At 40.2% G+C, this 18577-nt stretch overlaps 1 protein-coding gene across 3 annotated transcripts in view; it reads right to left on the minus strand.

The window, feature by feature from the left end:
• Positions 1 to 293: 293 nt before the first annotated feature.
• Positions 294 to 18577, minus strand: part of LOC137837475 (uncharacterized) — a 41359-nt gene continuing 23075 nt past the window's right edge. For 2 of the 3 annotated variants that reach the window (XM_090301723.1, XM_068646470.2), the window contains exon 3: positions 294 to 10538. In XM_090301723.1, coding sequence (XP_090157849.1) covers positions 10517 to 10538 — 22 coding nt within the window. In that variant the 3' untranslated portion in view covers positions 294 to 10516. Of the gene's footprint in view, positions 10552 to 18577 lie in introns of all 3 variants that reach the window. The other variant, XM_068646475.2, reaches the window with a different exon arrangement.

Consider the following 18577-nt stretch of genomic DNA (forward strand, 5'->3'; position numbering starts at 1 on the left):
CAAAAACTTGAGTAACTTTCAAGAACCTTGCTCTGATACCAATTGTTAGGTTTGATGGCTACAACAAGAGGGGGGTGGATTGTTTTCAAACTATTTTCACAAATGCTTTGCTTAGAATGAAGCTCTAACAAACAACTCAGAAAAGCAGTTTAGAAAACCAATTCAATAGTCAAACAAAAACTGAAAACAGAACATCAATCGGTTAAAATTGCGATTTAACCGGTTGTTTATGACAACGGAAAATACAATTTAATGAGAGATGAGATAGAGAGAATCACACACAGAGATTATACTAGTTCACTCAATCACAGAGCTAAATCCAGTCCTCAGTCAAATCACTGAGTATCCACTATGCAATCAATCACAGATTACACAAACACCACACACAAAGAGGTGACTTTGAATCCCACAAAGCCTACTCACCCTCTTCGCACACAACAACCACCTCAAGCCAGACTCCCACTGACTTTACAGGATTTTACACAGTTATACATAATGTTATATGAACAATTACAAGAACTTGAATAGGATTAGAAAACACCTGGTAAAACACAATACACCAGCAGCCTATTGATCAGTTCTTTGAACCACAGCAAAGCACAAAGCAATCTGGCTAAAACTTGGTGAAAAACCTTTTCACAAACAGCTTTGGAAATCTTTCAAATAAATCTCAACTCAAAGTATCAAAAGTTTTTTTTTATCAATTCTATAAATGTTTGAATCAAAATCATATTTATAATACTTGAAATGCTAACGTTGAAGCAAATCTAAACAACCAAATCAGTTAAAACAGATTTTCAAAAAGATGTTTACAAAGACTTACATTTAATCAGTTAAAACCACGATTTAACCGATCGAATGCTTTTGTCAGTTATAAAACAGTTTTAAATCCTTCTTTGCCAGCTAAGTTACAAACAACCAATTATCACGACATTTTAATCGGTTGTTTTTTCCTTTGCATGGAAAAACACTTTAATCTTTAAAAATAGTTTGAAATGAGCTTTTTCTGAGATTCAAAACTGATCTTTACAAAGATTCTAAACCCCAAACCTAAACTTAAAACATCACACAGCTTCAGGCTTCATTTGGATTTGACACATCAAAGCTTCCTATCTTCAACAATCTCCCCCTATTTGATGGAGACAAATCTGTGGGATACTTTTAGAAAAGTTCTTTGTTTAGAATCTGTTGAATCCTGCAATCATTGAACAAACATAGAATAGTCTAGTCCAAACAAATACACACTATATATAAGATAGATACAACAGTTTATAAAAGCAAGTAATAAAGCAATATTAAGACCATTACAATATCCCAATACTTCTCCCCCTATTTGTCTCATCAAATAGACAAATGGTAGGATTAAAAAACAACATAAAAGAAATTTAAAACTTTTTAAGATAAAAAGAAGGGCTATCCTCCCTTTGAAATTGCAGTTCCAAAATCTGCCTCTGAACTTCTTCAATCTGTTCATCTAGAGTAGAGAACCTTGTGTCCATGTTTGTAAACCTTGATTCGCACATCTCATAAAGGTTCCTTTGATTGTCAGCAAAGGTGTCCATTCTATTAAGCATTTGCATTTCAATGGATGACATGCTTGACATCCTTTCCTCCATATTTATATCATGATGCATTCCTTCGTGAGTTCCTGCAGCAGGATCATCTTGCATTGCTAGCTCTTCAGTTTCATCTCCTTCATTGGTTCCACTTGGTCCAGCATAATCACCATCTTTTCTTACCCATCTTCCACCAATCTTAGTAAACCCCATCTTGCTTAGGGATCCACTATTGATTTCACTAGAGGGCTTGATAACTTCTGCTAGCTCTCCTTCTATATCCACTTCAAAATAGTGAAGAAACTTAGAAATCAAAATAGCATAAGGATAATGAAAGTCACATAACCTCATGGCTTTTTGCATATGCTCTTTGATAGTGTGAATCCAGTTGATCTTCACTTTATTCATGATGCAGTAGATCATGAGAAGATCTTCTTCAGAAAGAGTTGAATGGTTGCTCCCCTTAGGTGTGAGAATCCATGAAACTATGAAAGCAACAAACCTTTCATCAAGCTTCAACCCTCCAACAGAAAAATTCCTCACTTTGGAGTGGGGATTCTTGAGACAACTTTTGTGAAACTGGATTTTGTTGAAATCTTCCACAACTCCAAGGTTTCCCCTATTGATTCTTAGTCCATAAGACCTCAGCCCGGTCACAACAGACCATACCTCACTTGTAATAATCATATCTACACCTTTGACATGAGAAACAAGTGAGTACCATCAAAACCAAGGTTAGTGTAGAATACCTTTACAAGAGGTCGTAAGAATTGGGTGGGGGAGCGCGATTCGCGATATACTGCTCCCTGAACAACTGCGACAGCAGCGCAAATGAGGTCACGTGGCCGTCTGGAAGGCTAATGAACCAGTCCATCATCGTCCCTACCAACGTGCTCATAAACAACTTGCACCTTACATCGTCAGAACCACCAACCAGCATCATCTGTGTGTGGAAAGTTGTGAGATGAGCCTCTGGATCCTCCATCCCAGTGAACGTGGCTTTCAGCCCTACGAACCTGGCTGGTATCATCGCATCCATAATCGCCTGCGAAAAAGGCATGGGGAACTCCTGGGAGGGGTAGCATTCATGCTCCTCTCTTTCTCGATTCCTTGCCTGGTTTCGCAACCCGCGCCGCAACTCCTCATTGGTGTGGTGCAACTCCTTATTTCTTGCTTGCGATGCAGCCAGGTCCATCTGGATACGCTCCTGGTCAGCTATTGACGTTGCCATTGCTTCTTGGAGGCCCTGCATCATCTCCATAACCTGTTGTAGGGTCAAACCTTCACTTCCCACTGGTGCAGTAGAAATTTTCCTTGTATTCCTCATTCTTGAATGTGTCTTGATGAGTCTTTGACGAATCTTGGTGAATCTTGACGATTCTTCTCCCTTTCTTGTGGTTGGGACAGATGTTTTAGAACGTGCCCCACGGTGGGCGCCAAATGTTCCTGCCGATTGACCAAAACGTCTTTGTGCGTCTCTATTGACATCGCGTCCAAGAACCCATCGTTCCTACGTTCCTCTCCTCCACCGGAATCACCTTAAAAGAAAGAGACAAAGGGCTCCCTCGCAGCCGTTTGTACTCCGACGGTAAAGTCAGTCTTTCGGGCAATGAACACCAAACTCTAACACTGAGATCACTGTGTGTGTTCTCTCTCACCGTGTTGCTTCTCTTAGAAATGTGTAATGCGTACTAACAAAAATGTACCTTGTTATGTTTGTGATTACCCTAATATACCTTTTAGTCCCTCTGCCCTTCTGGTTCACTGTGACTTAAGCATTCTGTAAGCGTGCCTTCACGACACTATCACCCAGTCTTAGGGCCATCTTAGTGCGTAAGGCTGCCATGTTGAAGCGCATCTGGTGTGGGATGACCACTTGGGCGTCAACTCATACGCCCAATCTCTAGGGTCATTCATCCTGGGCGTTCCCTGCCCCAGTCACGTGCCATGCATGCAGATCACCATTGGGACGTGACCTTTATGAGTCATTTCTTTCCCAATGGCTCTTTGATGGTGGTGCGTACTACCGCATTCCCTACACCCCATGCACGGATCTCTTGTGATTTAGGCCTCTCCTTACTGGTAACTGGGATGTGGCTTGAAAACCACCTTTTTGGTCCATCTTCACTGTTGGGGTGCCGAGGCCCGAGGCCTCCACGCTATGCCTCGATGCCGCCCCCTCCTCGGCCCCTTACCCGTGAGCCTAACGAGACTCCTCCCTGTCCTGCTGAACCTTTCAGTTGGCCCTGCCTTCGGGGTCCCACCTTGACTTTTGGTCAACGCCCGAGTCCGAGGACTGGTCGGTACAATACATGTATTCATTTTTTATGCTACTACGTTAACTCCATCTTCAAGACTGGAAAGTTATGTATTGTAACAGGAAGTGGAGTATGACACATAAGGAATCTAGTTAAAAGGTTATGTTACAAGCTGGTATAGAAAATGATGCAACCTTCATTCTGAATTGGTTTCTTGAATTTTGGTGAACTTGTGCGGAAGCTTGATAGAGGAAGCAGACAAGGATGACTCCAATGGAACTATGGTTTCCTTGAAGGTGCATGAGAAGTAGGGCGAGTGGTTGATTGGGCCATATCACTTGGAAAAAGTGAAGAAAAAGATCAAGGTGTATATCCTAGAGATTCTAAACAAGGGAACACTGGTGCAAAAAGGACTTATTTCGATTCTACATTTAAGGCGTTTTTATGGTCAAACGCTATCATACAAAACACAGTGGCATTTTTTAAATTAAATTTCTCTAAGAGGGCGACTATTTGGTAAAGTTGCCTTCGTACAACAAAATATTTGGTGTAAAAAGGCGGTTATTTCGTAAAGTCACCCTCTTAGACACTTAACATTTTGGAGTCAAACTTTGAAAATTCAAAATAAAACTCTCCAATGAAAACGTGCCATGTGGAGTCGTGTTTTCTGTACTTGCCAGACCTCGGACCTCGACTGAAGAAGAGGTCGACATCAGCCGTCGACATCGGACCTCGGTGGTCCGACAGTAATAATGGGCTACATAAGCTGGGCCCCACAGAGTTAACACCTAGATACGAGAAAGACTTAAATCATGAGAGGGTCCTGCATGTGGGGTGTATAGTACATTCGGGTACGATACATACAAGTGTTCCCTGGAGGCGCTAAGGCCCGTAAGGGTTAGGGTTTCCAGGGAAAGACTGCATGCATGGCACGTGAATAATTAGGGCACCCACAGAACAGATGGCGCCGCAGCGCTGGTACATGAGTTGGTACCCTGGTGGCCATACGGTTAGAGATATTGCACTTTAGAAGAGGCAAGTCTTGTGTCGCAACTGCGCTAAGTTTGCGCAACGCGTCACAAGTTGCCTCACCAGTAAACCCTAATTCCACTTAAGGAAAGATCCTTGAGGGATAGGGAAGTTGACCTAATTACAACCTATATAAATGGTGGTAAGAACCTTAGAAAGGTACGCTGTTTCTAAGACTGAAACTGCTTTACATACTTACTATTTCTTAGCCCAATACTGACTTGATCGTCAGAGTACAATCAATAGGTAGGGCCCCCTCTATTTCAACAGAGCCACTCTCAGCTACCCAGAAAGAGAGCGAAAACCACCACGAGATAGGAGGAGCCACCATCTGCCTTTGAAGTCAACGACAGCTGAGTCTACCGGCGAGAACATTTCGTGCCCACCGTGAGGCACGATAAAACTAGGTCCCATTCACAATCGTGTTGAGAGGCACCCAACAACATGAGAAACACGAGGCAAGGATTAGCTGCGCTAGAAGGAGGGGACAACGTCACCATGCAACAACTCATGGAGACCATGCGTGCCCTTAAGCAAGTGGTAGCAACGTCGAAAGTTGATCAGGATAATTTCCAGGTCGACCTGGTCGCGTCACAAGCAAGCAACAAAGAGTTGCGCAAAACGAACAAGGAACTACACAGGAGTTTGCAAGATGTGGGGGAACGTACGGTGGATGAGTGAGCTCCGTCCACGCTGGTTAGGGCTCGCCCCATGCCGTTCTCTCACGCGATCTTGGACACTGTGATACCAACCTCTTTCATGGGCCCGAAGGTCACCTTCACAAGTGTAGAGGACCTAGAGGCCCATATCACAACTTTCCACACTCAGATGATTCTTTCAGAAGGCTCCGATGCCATGCATTGTAAGCTGTTCATGAGTACGCTGTCAGGCACAGTGTTGGATTGGTTCGTCAGTCTTCCTGACGGGCACACTACATCGTTCGATCAATTCTCAACACTATTGAGAGAACAATACATTGTCAATCGGGCTCCCCCTCTTACAAAATATTTCTTAAACAGATTCGGGGCACTGGTGGTGAAGCTGCACACCAAGGATGAAGACATGACGGTGCATGCTTTCAGGAAAGGAGTGCTGCTAGGACCTTTCAGTGATTCGCTGATAAAATGTCGCCCAAGGACGTTTTGCGAGATCAAACGTTGAGTTGTGGCCCACATTGTTGCAGAAGAAGAGGTCACAGAAAAACGTGGTAGCGTTGGCCTAGTCCGACCTCAAGGAACCAATCGTCCTTAGCCTATGAGGGTGCATGAGGCCACGACGGAGAAGAAAGCCCTGGGAACACAAGCACCGTACAAAGCAAGGAAGCCTCAAACCAGGGCACGTGTGAGGAGAATGCCCCCATTAGGCACAACTTTCGGATGGACCTCAAGGAACTGATAGTCATCCCTAACGTGGCATACAGGCTGAAGTCTCCATCGAAGACTAACGAGAGGCTTGGTGCGAGTTCCACCAATCCTTTGGCCACAGCCTACGCAACTGTCTTGCAATGAGATTCTAGTTAGATGAACTGGTAAGGAACAATTTCTTAAAGGAATACCTGCAAGAGCCGCAAGGGGCCCCGACGTTAGCGGCCCTAGTGGGAGATCAGGGGCACGAGGTGCCCATCCATGGAGAGATCAACACCATCGCTGGAGGATTCTCAGGAGGAGGGTGCACCGCCTCCCAGCGCAAGAAATATGCCAGGGGAATGATGACAGTAGAATCATAGAAATCGGACCAGACCCCTGAGCCCATCCTTGTCTTCACCAAGACCGACTTGCAGGATGTTGTCCCACACGACAATGACCTAGTGGTGATTTCAGTAGTGATGGTGGGTAGAAAGGTGCATTGCGTCCTTGTTGACCAGGGAAGCTCGGTCGACTTGATGTTTTGGTCGACCTTCAACAAACTGCAGTTGTCTCCTGACCAGTTGAGGCCTTATGATGGTTGTCTGTATGGTTTCGTGGGATAGTAGGTAGAAGTGCAGGGACACGTAAAGTGGAGGACAACCTTCACTGAAGGCACAACTTCCTACACTACTAACATCAGGTACCTTGTTGTTAAGAAACAAAATAACAACAGATTAAAGCAATATAAAGAGACCCAAAAACAAGAAACAATCAAGCCAAAAAATAGGACTACTAAGAATTGATGACAAATATGGATTCACATGACTTGACACAACATTTATAGATTCAGAAAATAAAGACTCAAAGCATAAAATGAAGCAATTATAAGAAAGCAATAAGGACTCAATTTCCTAAAAGAAAAACAGCCACACAATGGTGTAAGGAATCCTATCACAAGCTGCACAGAATTTTGTTCAAGATCAATTGAACAATTGTGCTTTGGTTGGATCTTCCATAAGCACACCAAGAACAACTTAAAATATAAAAACAGCAAGACAAGTAAGGAATTGAAATGACAAAGATGAAATAAAGAAGAACTGAAATTAAAAGACCAAGCTACTCATCTTGAAGAACCAAAAGCTCTGATACCAAATGATGGCATTTTCATGTGTTCTTCTTGAATCAAAGTAGAAAATAAGGTGCGGAAGCAATGGGTGAGATGATCAAGACCCTCCTAGGAGTTGTGTTGGCCTTGTAGGTGCATGATGAGTATGGTGTTTGAGTGGTTCGGCCAGCTCAAGGGAGAAGGTGAAAGGATTGAAGTTTAGAGCCTAGATTTCTAGGAGAAGTAAAGCTTGTGCACAAAAATGGCAGCATAACCTTACTCAATTAAACTTGAAAATACAAGGTGTAGGCTCCTCCTTTTATAGGCTAAGGAGGACCATAATGCAACCCTAATGCTAGCCAAATGAAATGTAAATGTGAAGCACATGGGTGCACATGGCACATGGGTGCACAAATGAGCACATGGGGAGGGGTGTGTCTAGTTTTTATGTTCACCCCCTCCATGGGCTTTCTAGACCGGCCTTGGTAAATTTAGAGGTTTTTTTAGAAACTCTAAGTTTACCTAGGTTGGTGTTTTAGGTGCCAAAATTAATTCTAAGAAAATTACAAATAAAGTTCCTATGCTAATTTTGACAAGAAATTAAAGTCTACTCTACACTAGAGTTTATGGCATTTGAACATGTAAAAGAACGTCTTCTTGGATCCTCTTGGCCATAACTCTATGGTTGGCCCAAATCTACCCTTTGGTGGGCTTGCATGTGGGCTTGTGCTTGGGCCTCTTCCATCATCCCCTCCCTCTTGAAAAGGATTTATCCTCAAATCCATTGCTTCTTCTTCTTCATGGCTAGGGGATGGTTGTGGCTGGATGGTGTTCATCATCTCCTCCTTCTTTGAGAAGATCTATCCTCAGATCTTCAGACTTGATCTCGGATAGCAGCCTCTTGCTTCGCCAAAGCTTGTCCTCCTGGGTCAAACGTCCACCTATAGAAATAATCAAATAAGGCATAGGTGTTAGTTTGCAAATTAATTTTACTAGGTTGCCATTTTTGTTTTTCTTTTGGTTTTGGCAACCTTGGACAAAGTTTCTCTTTTAATGGTTGTGTGTGGTCTCTAATCATCTTATGTATTTTAAAAGGTTCATTTGTGGTTACTTTCTCTTTAGGCATAAATCCTATAGAAGATGGTAACAACTTAAAAGGAGAAAGATGATTGAACCCACACATAACTTTAAAAGTAGAAATATAAGTAGTTTTGTGGACTACTTTATGGTATGTTTGCTCACCTCTAGAGTTGTGTGTGCACTTCATGTTTATTCTAGGCATAGTAGAAAGAGCTAGATTTTCAAATATATTTTGACCATGCGTTTGAGGATGATAAGAATTTAAAGTGTGCAATTTAGTTGCAAGTTTTCCAAAGGAAATCCTCAAATCATGGTTTGCGAAATTTGGAACTCTATTCAACACTATGCTTGAAGATAAACCATGAAGATGTATGACTTCTCTAGAGAAGAGTTTATCCATAACCATGAAGATTGAATCACAACCTTTTGTTGTCCTAGGGAGTTTTAATATGAAATTTATATCTTCCCAAGGATCATTTGCAAAAGGTGAAGGAGTATAGAGTTCATGAGACATTGCCTTGGGTGTAGTTTGAAAACAAGAATTGTACCTAAGGTAATGTCTTTGAACTTCTTTTCTCATGGGGGACAAAAGTTTTCCTTTTAAAAGCTCTAGAGTTTTATCAACTCTAATTTGTCCCATGAGTTCTCCTTCATGAAGACTCTTTCTCTTATGTGTAAGGATAGTCTCGTTGTGACAACCATTGTTTATAAGGATTTGTACACTTTGCAATGGTTGTCTCAATAAGACATGACAAGTTTCTTTAGGCCCTACTTCACATAAAAAATTGTTTTTGTAGATGCTTATAAAAAACTTGACATTCACTTGGTGATATCCTAGCACATATGAGAAATAATCTATTTCATTTTTATCTATGCAAGCTTCTTTTAAAGACTCTTCTTTTTCACTTAGGCTTGCAAGTGTTCCTTTACAAAAGGTAAGGCTAGGTTGTTCAACAAGAGGTATATTTTCAAATGTATTTTCAACTTTTCCTTCTTGTTGAATGACCTTGTGGGAAGGAACACTCTTCTCCCACGCCTTTTGTTTTCCAAGGGTTTTCTCTTGCTTTTCTATTTTTACATTTTCTTCACTCTCACTAGCTTCTTTTTCTTGGCTACTATTCTCATCTTTGTCCCTTAAGATCATAGATCTTTCATTGAAACATTGAGATGCTAATTGATCATTGCCAAGGTATTCTAAACATGGAATTTCTCTAGCTTGATTGTGAGAGATATGCTTGGTTAGGTTTTCTTGTCTCTCTTTCCTAGCTCTCCTAGGGAATTGTTGATGATATTCATTTTTCCTAAGACTTTCTTCCCCAAGATAATCATGATGTTTAGTGCTAGATGCATGAGAATGTAATTTTTTTGAAAATTGAGACTTCTCATTCTTTGCTTTAGTCAATTCATTAGTTTTGATCTCATTCTCCAATTGTTTAGATGAAATTGATTGAATATCCTTAGTAAGTTGTTTCAAAAGAGATTTTAAGGATTTCACCTCACTTTTAAGAGATTTAGAGGAGTGAGAAGACATGACTAAAGCTTTGTGTGTAGAAGTATTTTACCTTGAGAAAAATTTAGGGAAGTCAAAGAAGGTAGTCTTCCAGGTAAGGGAGGTGAGTCACAGTGGACTACTTAAATACCAAGCCTTTGCCTTAGCCAAAAACTATCCCTCAATGTCTTCACACAAAGCTTTCTCTTAGTAAACCACTTGGAACACAATTAAGTTGAGAAATCAGATTTTAATGCAAGAAAACAATGCAAGCTAACTAATCAACAAAGCTAGACGGTTTATCACAAACTTAACAAAATATTCATGCAAAGAGTCAATACTAAAGCAATAGAAAAGCAAATACAAACAAGTAACAATTACTAAACAAGAATGCTATACTATTCGGCCCTAGGTGAGGCTTCTTGGACACTTTGAGCCCTTGAAGACACACTCACCGTCTAAAACGTAATTAACAAGGTAATTAACAATAAACCAAGTTGCAAAGGAAATAAGAGAACTCCCTTTGTTGATCCTCTTTTGGTTAGTGCACTTCCTTGTTGTCTTTGCTTGTTGATCTTCCAAGTGTTTGTAGTGTTTATTTCAAGAATGCTTGTTTTCGGCTTTGGCCTTGTCTTCTCCTTAGAATGATGGCTTTAATTCTCCAATTTCCAGCACCTATTCACAAGGGCTAAACCTTAAACCAAGTCAAATTCCATGCACATAAGCACCAAGGGAGAAATTAAATTCCAGCACCCAAAAAGAGAGGTCAAGGAACAAAAGCAAGAAACAAATTTAATTGAAAGAAAACAGTACCACCAAAAGGATTTATAATATGACAACTTAGAAAGAGATTCAAGAAATTAAAGCAAACAATTAAAGGTACTCAATAAAAGGTTGGCACACAAAAGAATTCCTAAAGAAAAGCACTAGATTAGATGACCAAATAAAAAAACAGCACCACTGGAAAATGTTGTGGGCCAGAAAAACGTGTTTGTTCCCCGATTTATGCTGAGCTGTAATTGTAAAATTTGTTTCTGAAATTTGGATGCAAGAAAATTCAGGATCTTATCTAAATTTTGGCTTTGGAATCACCTAAAACGCATGCACCATTTTTTTTTAATAATTTTTGCAAATTTGGTGTGCAGTTAGGCCAGCTGGAGCGCTCAAGATTTGCACTCTGATTTTGTAAGATTTATCATTTTTTTTCTGTTGCTTCTTTTGACCTCATTCTTTTTTTTTCTTTTCTATAACACTTTGAACTTGCATTTTCCAGAAAATCAGAATTTTCCTATGGGTGGAAATATATTTTTTAAAACAAAACAGCCCAGAACAGAGAGATGATACAGGGGAAATCTGGAAAACTGGAAGAAAACAGCAAGATAACCAAAATTAACACAATGGAAATGTAAGAATGGAAATTGTGTAAGAACTAAGACACAATTATGAACTCAAAATAAAAATAAAAAGCACCAAAGGATCAAAATAACAACAGATTAAAGCAATATAAAGAGACCCAAAAACAAGAAACAATCAAGCCAAAAAATAGGACTACTAAGAATTGATGACAAATATGGATTCACATGACTTGACACAACATTTATAGATTCAGAAAATAAAGACTCAAAGCATAAAATGAAGCAATTATAAGAAAGCAATAAGGACTCAATTTCCTAAAAGAAAAACAGCCACACAATGGTGTAAGGAATCCTATCACAAGCTGCACAGAATTTTGTTCAAGATCAATTGAACAATTGTGCTTTGGTTGGATCTTCCATAAGCACACCAAGAACAACTTAAAATATAAAAACAGCAAGACAAGTAAGGAATTGAAATGACAAAGATGAAATAAAGAAGAACTGAAATTAAAAGACCAAGCTACTCATCTTGAAGAACCAAAAGCTCTGATACCAAATGATGGCATTTTCATGTGTTCTTCTTGAATCAAAGTAGAAAATAAGGTGCGGAAGCAATGGGTGAGATGATCAAGACCCTCCTAGGAGTTGTGTTGGCCTTGTAGGTGCATGATGAGTATGGTGTTTGAGTGGTTCGGCCAGCTCAAGGGAGAAGGTGAAAGGATTGAAGTTTAGAGCCTAGATTTCTAGGAGAAGTAAAGCTTGTGCACAAAAATGGCAGCATAACCTTACTCAATTAAACTTGAAAATACAAGGTGTAGGCTCCTCCTTTTATAGGCTAAGGAGGACCATAATGCAACCCTAATGCTAGCCAAATGAAATGTAAATGTGAAGCACATGGGTGCACATGGCACATGGGTGCACAAATGAGCACATGGGGAGGGGTGTGTCTAGTTTTTATGTTCACCCCCTCCATGGGCTTTCTAGACCGGCCTTGGTAAATTTAGAGGTTTTTTTAGAAACTCTAAGTTTACCTAGGTTGGTGTTTTAGGTGCCAAAATTAATTCTAAGAAAATTACAAATAAAGTTCCTATGCTAATTTTGACAAGAAATTAAAGTCTACTCTACACTAGAGTTTATGGCATTTGAACATGTAAAAGAACGTCTTCTTGGATCCTCTTGGCCATAACTCTATGGTTGGCCCAAATCTACCCTTTGGTGGGCTTGCATGTGGGCTTGTGCTTGGGCCTCTTCCATCAGGTAGCCTCTTCGAGGCATATGAAGATGAAGTTTCCTTCCCTTGAAGGAGCAATGATCACCATGAAGTCTGATCAAAAGGAGGCTAAAAGGTGCTACGAGAACAACCTCAAGACCAAAAGAGGAGTGTGCGCAATCACCATCCAACCTCCAAGGGAAGAAGGGGTCACCCTCATCGAGATCGCTCGGGAGAAAGGACTCGAGCCTGCAGAAGAAGTGCTAGAGAGGGAGATCGAGGGCAAGAAGTTCAAGCATGGCACATGGATGCTTTTGCATGGTCAACCCCAGACATGCCTGGTACCGACCCTGATTTCCTGTGTCATCACCTCACCATGGACCCACAGGTCTGACCTGTCCGCTAGAGGAGGAGAAAGTTCGATGATGATAGGCGTCAGGTCATCAGAGAAGAGACCCAAAAGCTGCTGAGCATTGGCCACATCAGGGAGATCCAATACCCAAAGTGGTTGGCGAACATAGTGTTGGTCAAGAAGGCTAGCGGGAAGTGGAGGATGTGCGTGGACTTCACAGATCTCAATAATGCCTGTCTGAAGGACTCCTACCTGTTGCCCAACATTCACTCCCTGGTAGATAGCACCTCAGGGTGTAGACTTCTTAGCTTCCTAGATGCTTTCTCTAGATAAAACTAGATCCGGATGCGTCCCAGGGACGAATGCAAGACAACATTCATGACGGAGCTCTCCTATTACTGTTACAAAGTGATGCCTTTTGGGCTCAAGAACGCAGGGGCCACCTACCAGAGGTTGGTGGATAGAGTACTTGCGCCCATGATAGGGCGAAATGTCCAGGCGTATGTGGATGACATGGTGGTCACCTCTTAGGTGAAGGACCAGCACGTCACTGACTTGGAAGAGCTATTTACTACAATCGCTAAGTACAAATTAAAGCTAAACCCTGAAAAATGTGTGTTTGGGGTAGAGGCAGGCAAGTTCTTAGGGTTCCTAATCACTGAGCGTGGTATAGAGGTGAACCATGAGAAGTGTGCTGTAATTATAGCCATGCGCAACCCGATCTCAGTGAAGAAGGTGCAGCAGTTGACAGGGTGGATGGCCGCTCTGTCCAGATTCGTGTCAGCAGGAGGAAATAAGAGGGATCCCTATTTCCAGTTCCTCAAGAGAAATAGTAGGTTCGTCTAGACCAAGGAGTGCGAAGAATCATTCATCAAGCGGAAGGAATACTTGGCCAACCCACCAGTATCGTGCAAGCCATAACTATGCACCCTGCTTCGCTTGTATTTCGTAGTCCCAAATCGGGCTATCAGTTCGGTCCTGGTTCAGGAGCAGGATTAGGTACAAAGCCCGATGTATTTCGTGAGAAAATTTTTGCAAGGGCCTGAGGTGAGGTACTAGGCCTCTAGCGGTAGTATTTTCAGCGCGAAGACTTCGTCACTACTTTCAGAGCTTCCCTGTAATCGTGATGACAGACCTTCCCATTCACAAGGTCTTACAGAAACCTGATGTGGCAGGATGAATGGTGCGTTGAGTGGTGGAGCTATTAGATTTTGACGTGCAGTACGTACCCAGAGGACCTATCAAAGGCTAAGTTTATATTGACTTCGTAGTAGAGCTCTCCTCGGTAGCCACACACCGAGAGGAAGCAGGTTTCAGGTGGGTCCTCTCCGTAGATGGATCCTCTAACCAACAGGGTAGCGGAGCTGGTGTCATCTTGGAAGGACAAAATGGGCTACTGATCGAGCAGGCCCTGCTATTTGCTTTCAAGGCCAGTAACAACCAGACGGAGTATGAGGCCCTCGTAGCTGGAATACTACTAGCCAAAGAGACGGGGGCAAAAAGTTTGTTGGCAAAGAGTGACTTCTTGTTGGTAATGGGGCAAGTTACGGGAGAGTACTAGGCCAGGACCCCCAGATGGTCGCATACCTACAGTATGTCCAAATCCTAAAGGAGACTTTTGCGGTGTTCGAGTTAGTACATGTCCCTCGAGAAGAGAATGCCCAAGCTGACTTGCTAGCCAAGCTCACCAGTTCAGGCAAGGGGGCAGACAGAGGACATGTTGATCAAGAGTTATCAAGTGCTTTGAAGAATCCAAATCCTATGTGTTTGATGCAAGACTTGTGTTGCTGCTATGTTTAAGGAGGGATCTGAGTAGAATATAATGTTATCCACTCCTTTGTTGAATCTAAAACTTATGTGATTTAAAACCTTTTAGAAAATAAAGTGTTTTTCCAACTAAGTGAAAAACAACCTGTTGTTTTGTCAAATCAACCGGTTGTTTTACTCTTAGGAGTTTTTAAAAAGGTTGAAAACTGTTTTAGTTTGGTTGACTTAACTGTCAAACCAAACAATCGGTTGTTTCGTGGTTTCCACCGATTGTTTCTTTGGAAATCCTAACAAAATTTTGTTTTGGTTGTTGAATGTGCTTTAAATGATTTCCAACTGAATACCCTTCTTCATTAATTGCTTTGACCAAACTTTGGAAAATATAAATGGTTTCTTTATGTTTTCAAACAAGAAAAAGAAATAGATTTGAGTTTTTCAGTTGTGACAAAGTTGATCTTCAAGATTTGAACATTCACATCAAGCTTTGGGTTTTATAAGAGAGTGGAATAGGATTGCAATTGTATTTGATTTCAGTTTGTACTGTAAACAAGTGTAATCCCTTCTCAACCTATTGTATTTCTGGTGCTGTGTTGCCAAGGAGTGTTGTGTGCTCTTGAGGTGGTCAAGATCAATACTCTTGGTGTGTTTTGCCAAAGGGAGTGTGTTTCTTGAAGGGTTCAAGGTCACTACTTTGGTGGTTTGTGTGTTGTAATCTGGTGTGATTACTTAGTGGATTACCCAGTGGTTTTCTGGGGACTGGATCTAGCTCTTGGCTTAAGAGTGAACCAGTATAAATTGTTGGTGTATCTCTCTCTTACCCTAAACTCATTTAAATTATGTTTTAAGTTTTACTGGAATAAACAACCGATAGTTTTTCTGTTGTTGTGCTGTTTTATTGCTTATATTCTTGGCTAACCAGATTTCTGTTTTGGATTCATATAAAGAATTTTGTTAAACATTGAAATTTTTTCAAAAACCTCTCTTAAATAATTCACCCCCCTCTTTCGTGGGAACGCCAAGGTTGAGAGAGATGGTTCCTAGTTAAAATCCTCCCTTGTCTCTATACGGCAAGGATGATGAGGTCAATAAGTGATGTGATCCAAAAATACATAAAGATGACCAAGGATGCTACACTTGAACGGTCATCTCAACAAGAAAATAAAAACCTCATTAATAGCAGAAATGGACAATGCCCAAAGCATTTGAAGTTCTTCTTATTAGTCTTCTCAAAAGATGAGGTCCAAGCCAATTAATATCTCTTTGTAATATCTTTAGAGTAGATTCTAAATAGAACATTAGAAAGGAAGTACTAGGAAAAGTCACTTTTCTAGAATATGGAAGTGACTTGAAAAGGGGCGGCATTTACCTTTGTTGAAGATGGATGCTGCCCCTTCTAGACATGTGTTTGATGAAGCCAATTGTGTAATTTTCCTTAGTGTTTGCATTTGCTTTAAGGATGTCTTAGGTATAGATTAGAGGTTGTTTAGAGTAGGCTTTTTTCTAGGTAACTCACCTCTTAATCCCTAACCATGTGATAAGAGCAAACACTAATTTTATGAAACTGTTTTTCACATGTTTTGCAAAAATATCCGTTACTGCATAGAAAATGAATCTGTTCTTTTCTAAATGAATAGATTATTTTCTTAAACTGATGCCTTGATTAAATGTTTTTAAAAATCATGTTTTGTGCATCAAGTATTTTGACTAAGTCTTCATTCCATCAAAACGACTGTGTTTCACTTGTTAAAATGTTTCAGTTATCGTTTTGAAAATGAATTTGTTCTTCTATAAATGAATATATTCTTTTTAGTTTGGTGCCATGGTTTTCTTAAAAGGCTTTTCACGTTTTATCCTTGCACCAGGGAGTTTGACTAAGTCTCCTACATATAACAAATTCTCTCACTGCCTTTGAAAATAAGTTTGTTCATTTTATTTTCAATCTGTTCTTTTTGTAACAGCTTTAACTATTTTTTGAAAGTTTGTTATAAAATGTTTTCTATAAAAGGAGAGTTTGTTCTGGCTTTTAAAAGTTGTTCATACAATTGAGAAAACAAGTTTTACAACAGAGAAATAAGAGATTTCAGAGGATTAGGATGAGTTCTTGAAAGATTTTCCAAATCACAAAGTGTGTTTGTTCTTGGTTGGTTCTAAGGCTTGGTTAGAGGTGTTGTCACTGTGTGAGCAATCTGTTCTACTGGTCTAAGGCAGATTTCTGCATTCTCTAACAGGTGTATTCGTTTTTTTCTTTAATTTGTTGTAAAGTGTGGTTGTAAACTCTTCTTGATAGGGTTTCTTGAAGAGTTGTGTGTGCTGGAATAGTGTTTTTCAGCAAAGTGTGTCATGTTCTTGTAGGGTTCAAGAACAGTGGTTTTTGTAATTGTTTTGAATTGTGGTTTAGTGAATTTCACCTTGGATTAGGTGAAGACTGGATGTAGCTCATTTGAGTGAACCAGTATAATTGTTTTGTGTTCATTCTCTCTTAATCCATGCACTTAATAAACTGCTGAATAAACTAATGTGTCAAGAAATAAATCTATTCAATTGTATTTGAATCTGTTCTTTCTGGGTACGTCTATACTGTTCTTGTGTTTCTGGAAAAACCCTCTGAAGAATTTCTGTGTAGATCTGTATGAGTTGTGAAACATAATTGAAATTCATGTTTTGTGAAAGTTAACTCAATCTGTTAAGTGTTTTAAAACAAGCATTGATTTTGTATTCAAAGATTGTGATTAACTGCTGGAGCTCTCAGCTTTATTTTGTGTAAATCAATTTGATATTTGTCTGCAAATCATATAACTCAATCTCAAAATCAGAAGTCATTCAACTGAGATAAACGCGTTAAAGTACATAAACAATATAAAAATAAATTTGTTCATTACTAAATAAATAGATTTATTTTCTGTGTACTGTGATAAAATTTGAATATGTGCGAAAGTTTTAAAATCTCAATTCACCCCCTCTTGAACTTTAACACTATTGAACCCAACAACCTTGTCTTTTCATATGCCTTGCCTTTTCATTTACAAATGACTCTTCATGTATTTTTACCTTTTTATGACCAGTCCTCTATGCCTATATAAAGAGGAGTCTTGTTTTTGTAAACATAAGTTGAATATTGAAATTGAAAGTGAGGTTACTCTCTAGAATTTGAGTGGTTTCTTTGTGAGACTTGCTCTCCTTCTCTTTGTCTCATCTTGTGGGTTTTGGGAATCCTCAAGTGGCGGCACCCCCACTCATCTTGGAGCCTTCCACCATCTAAGTGGCGTGATCACTCCCATTTTCTTCAACCACATAAGTCTTCTTCAAGTTTTCATCTTCTTCTTCCATACCCATTCCATATCACAAACTCTAAAACATTTCTTTGTTGTTTTCTTGATGTTTCAATTGGTAGAACTTGTTTAGTTTCTGTTTTAATTCGTTTCTTTGTGTTTGATTGCTGTTCTTTACGGTTTACATATTCTTATTGAAGTTTCAATCGGTTCATATGCTTCATTGTCTTGTTTCAATCGATTGAAGTTCTGAAAATGGGTTTCCATTTGGTTTTTTTGTTCTTGTTGTGTTCTTGAATTGCTTGTAGAATCTTGATCCAATTCTTGAAAGTGTCTTATGATGTTTCATCTCCTAATCAACTCACATCAGTAAGCAAAGTAAACATCTCCCTTGGGTTAGAAACACCAAGACTGGGAATAGTATGGTTCTTAGTGAGCCTCCCTCTTGTGTGGGAACACCAAGGTCGAGAACATAATAGTTACCAGTTAAAATCCTCCCCTGCCTCTATACGGTTAAGGCGAGGTCAGGAAGAAGAACCTCTTCTTTGTCTTGTAAGGCAAGGTTAGTATGGTTCCCAGTTATAGATATCCCTTACCCCTGTGTGGAAAAGTCGAGTCCAGCTAAGTGAACTTGTCCCTTGTCTTGTAAGACAAGGTCGAGAACAGTATGGTTCCTAGTTAAATATCCCTTTTGCCCTTCTGTGCCAAGGTCGGGAGCAACATCTCCCTTACCTTTATTTGACAAAGGATAGAGCGAGCGG

Source organism: Phaseolus vulgaris, chromosome 4 (genome assembly GCF_051622355.1).
Source record: "Phaseolus vulgaris cultivar YP4 chromosome 4, ASM5162235v1, whole genome shotgun sequence".
Lineage (NCBI taxonomy): Eukaryota > Viridiplantae > Streptophyta > Magnoliopsida > Fabales > Fabaceae > Phaseolus > Phaseolus vulgaris.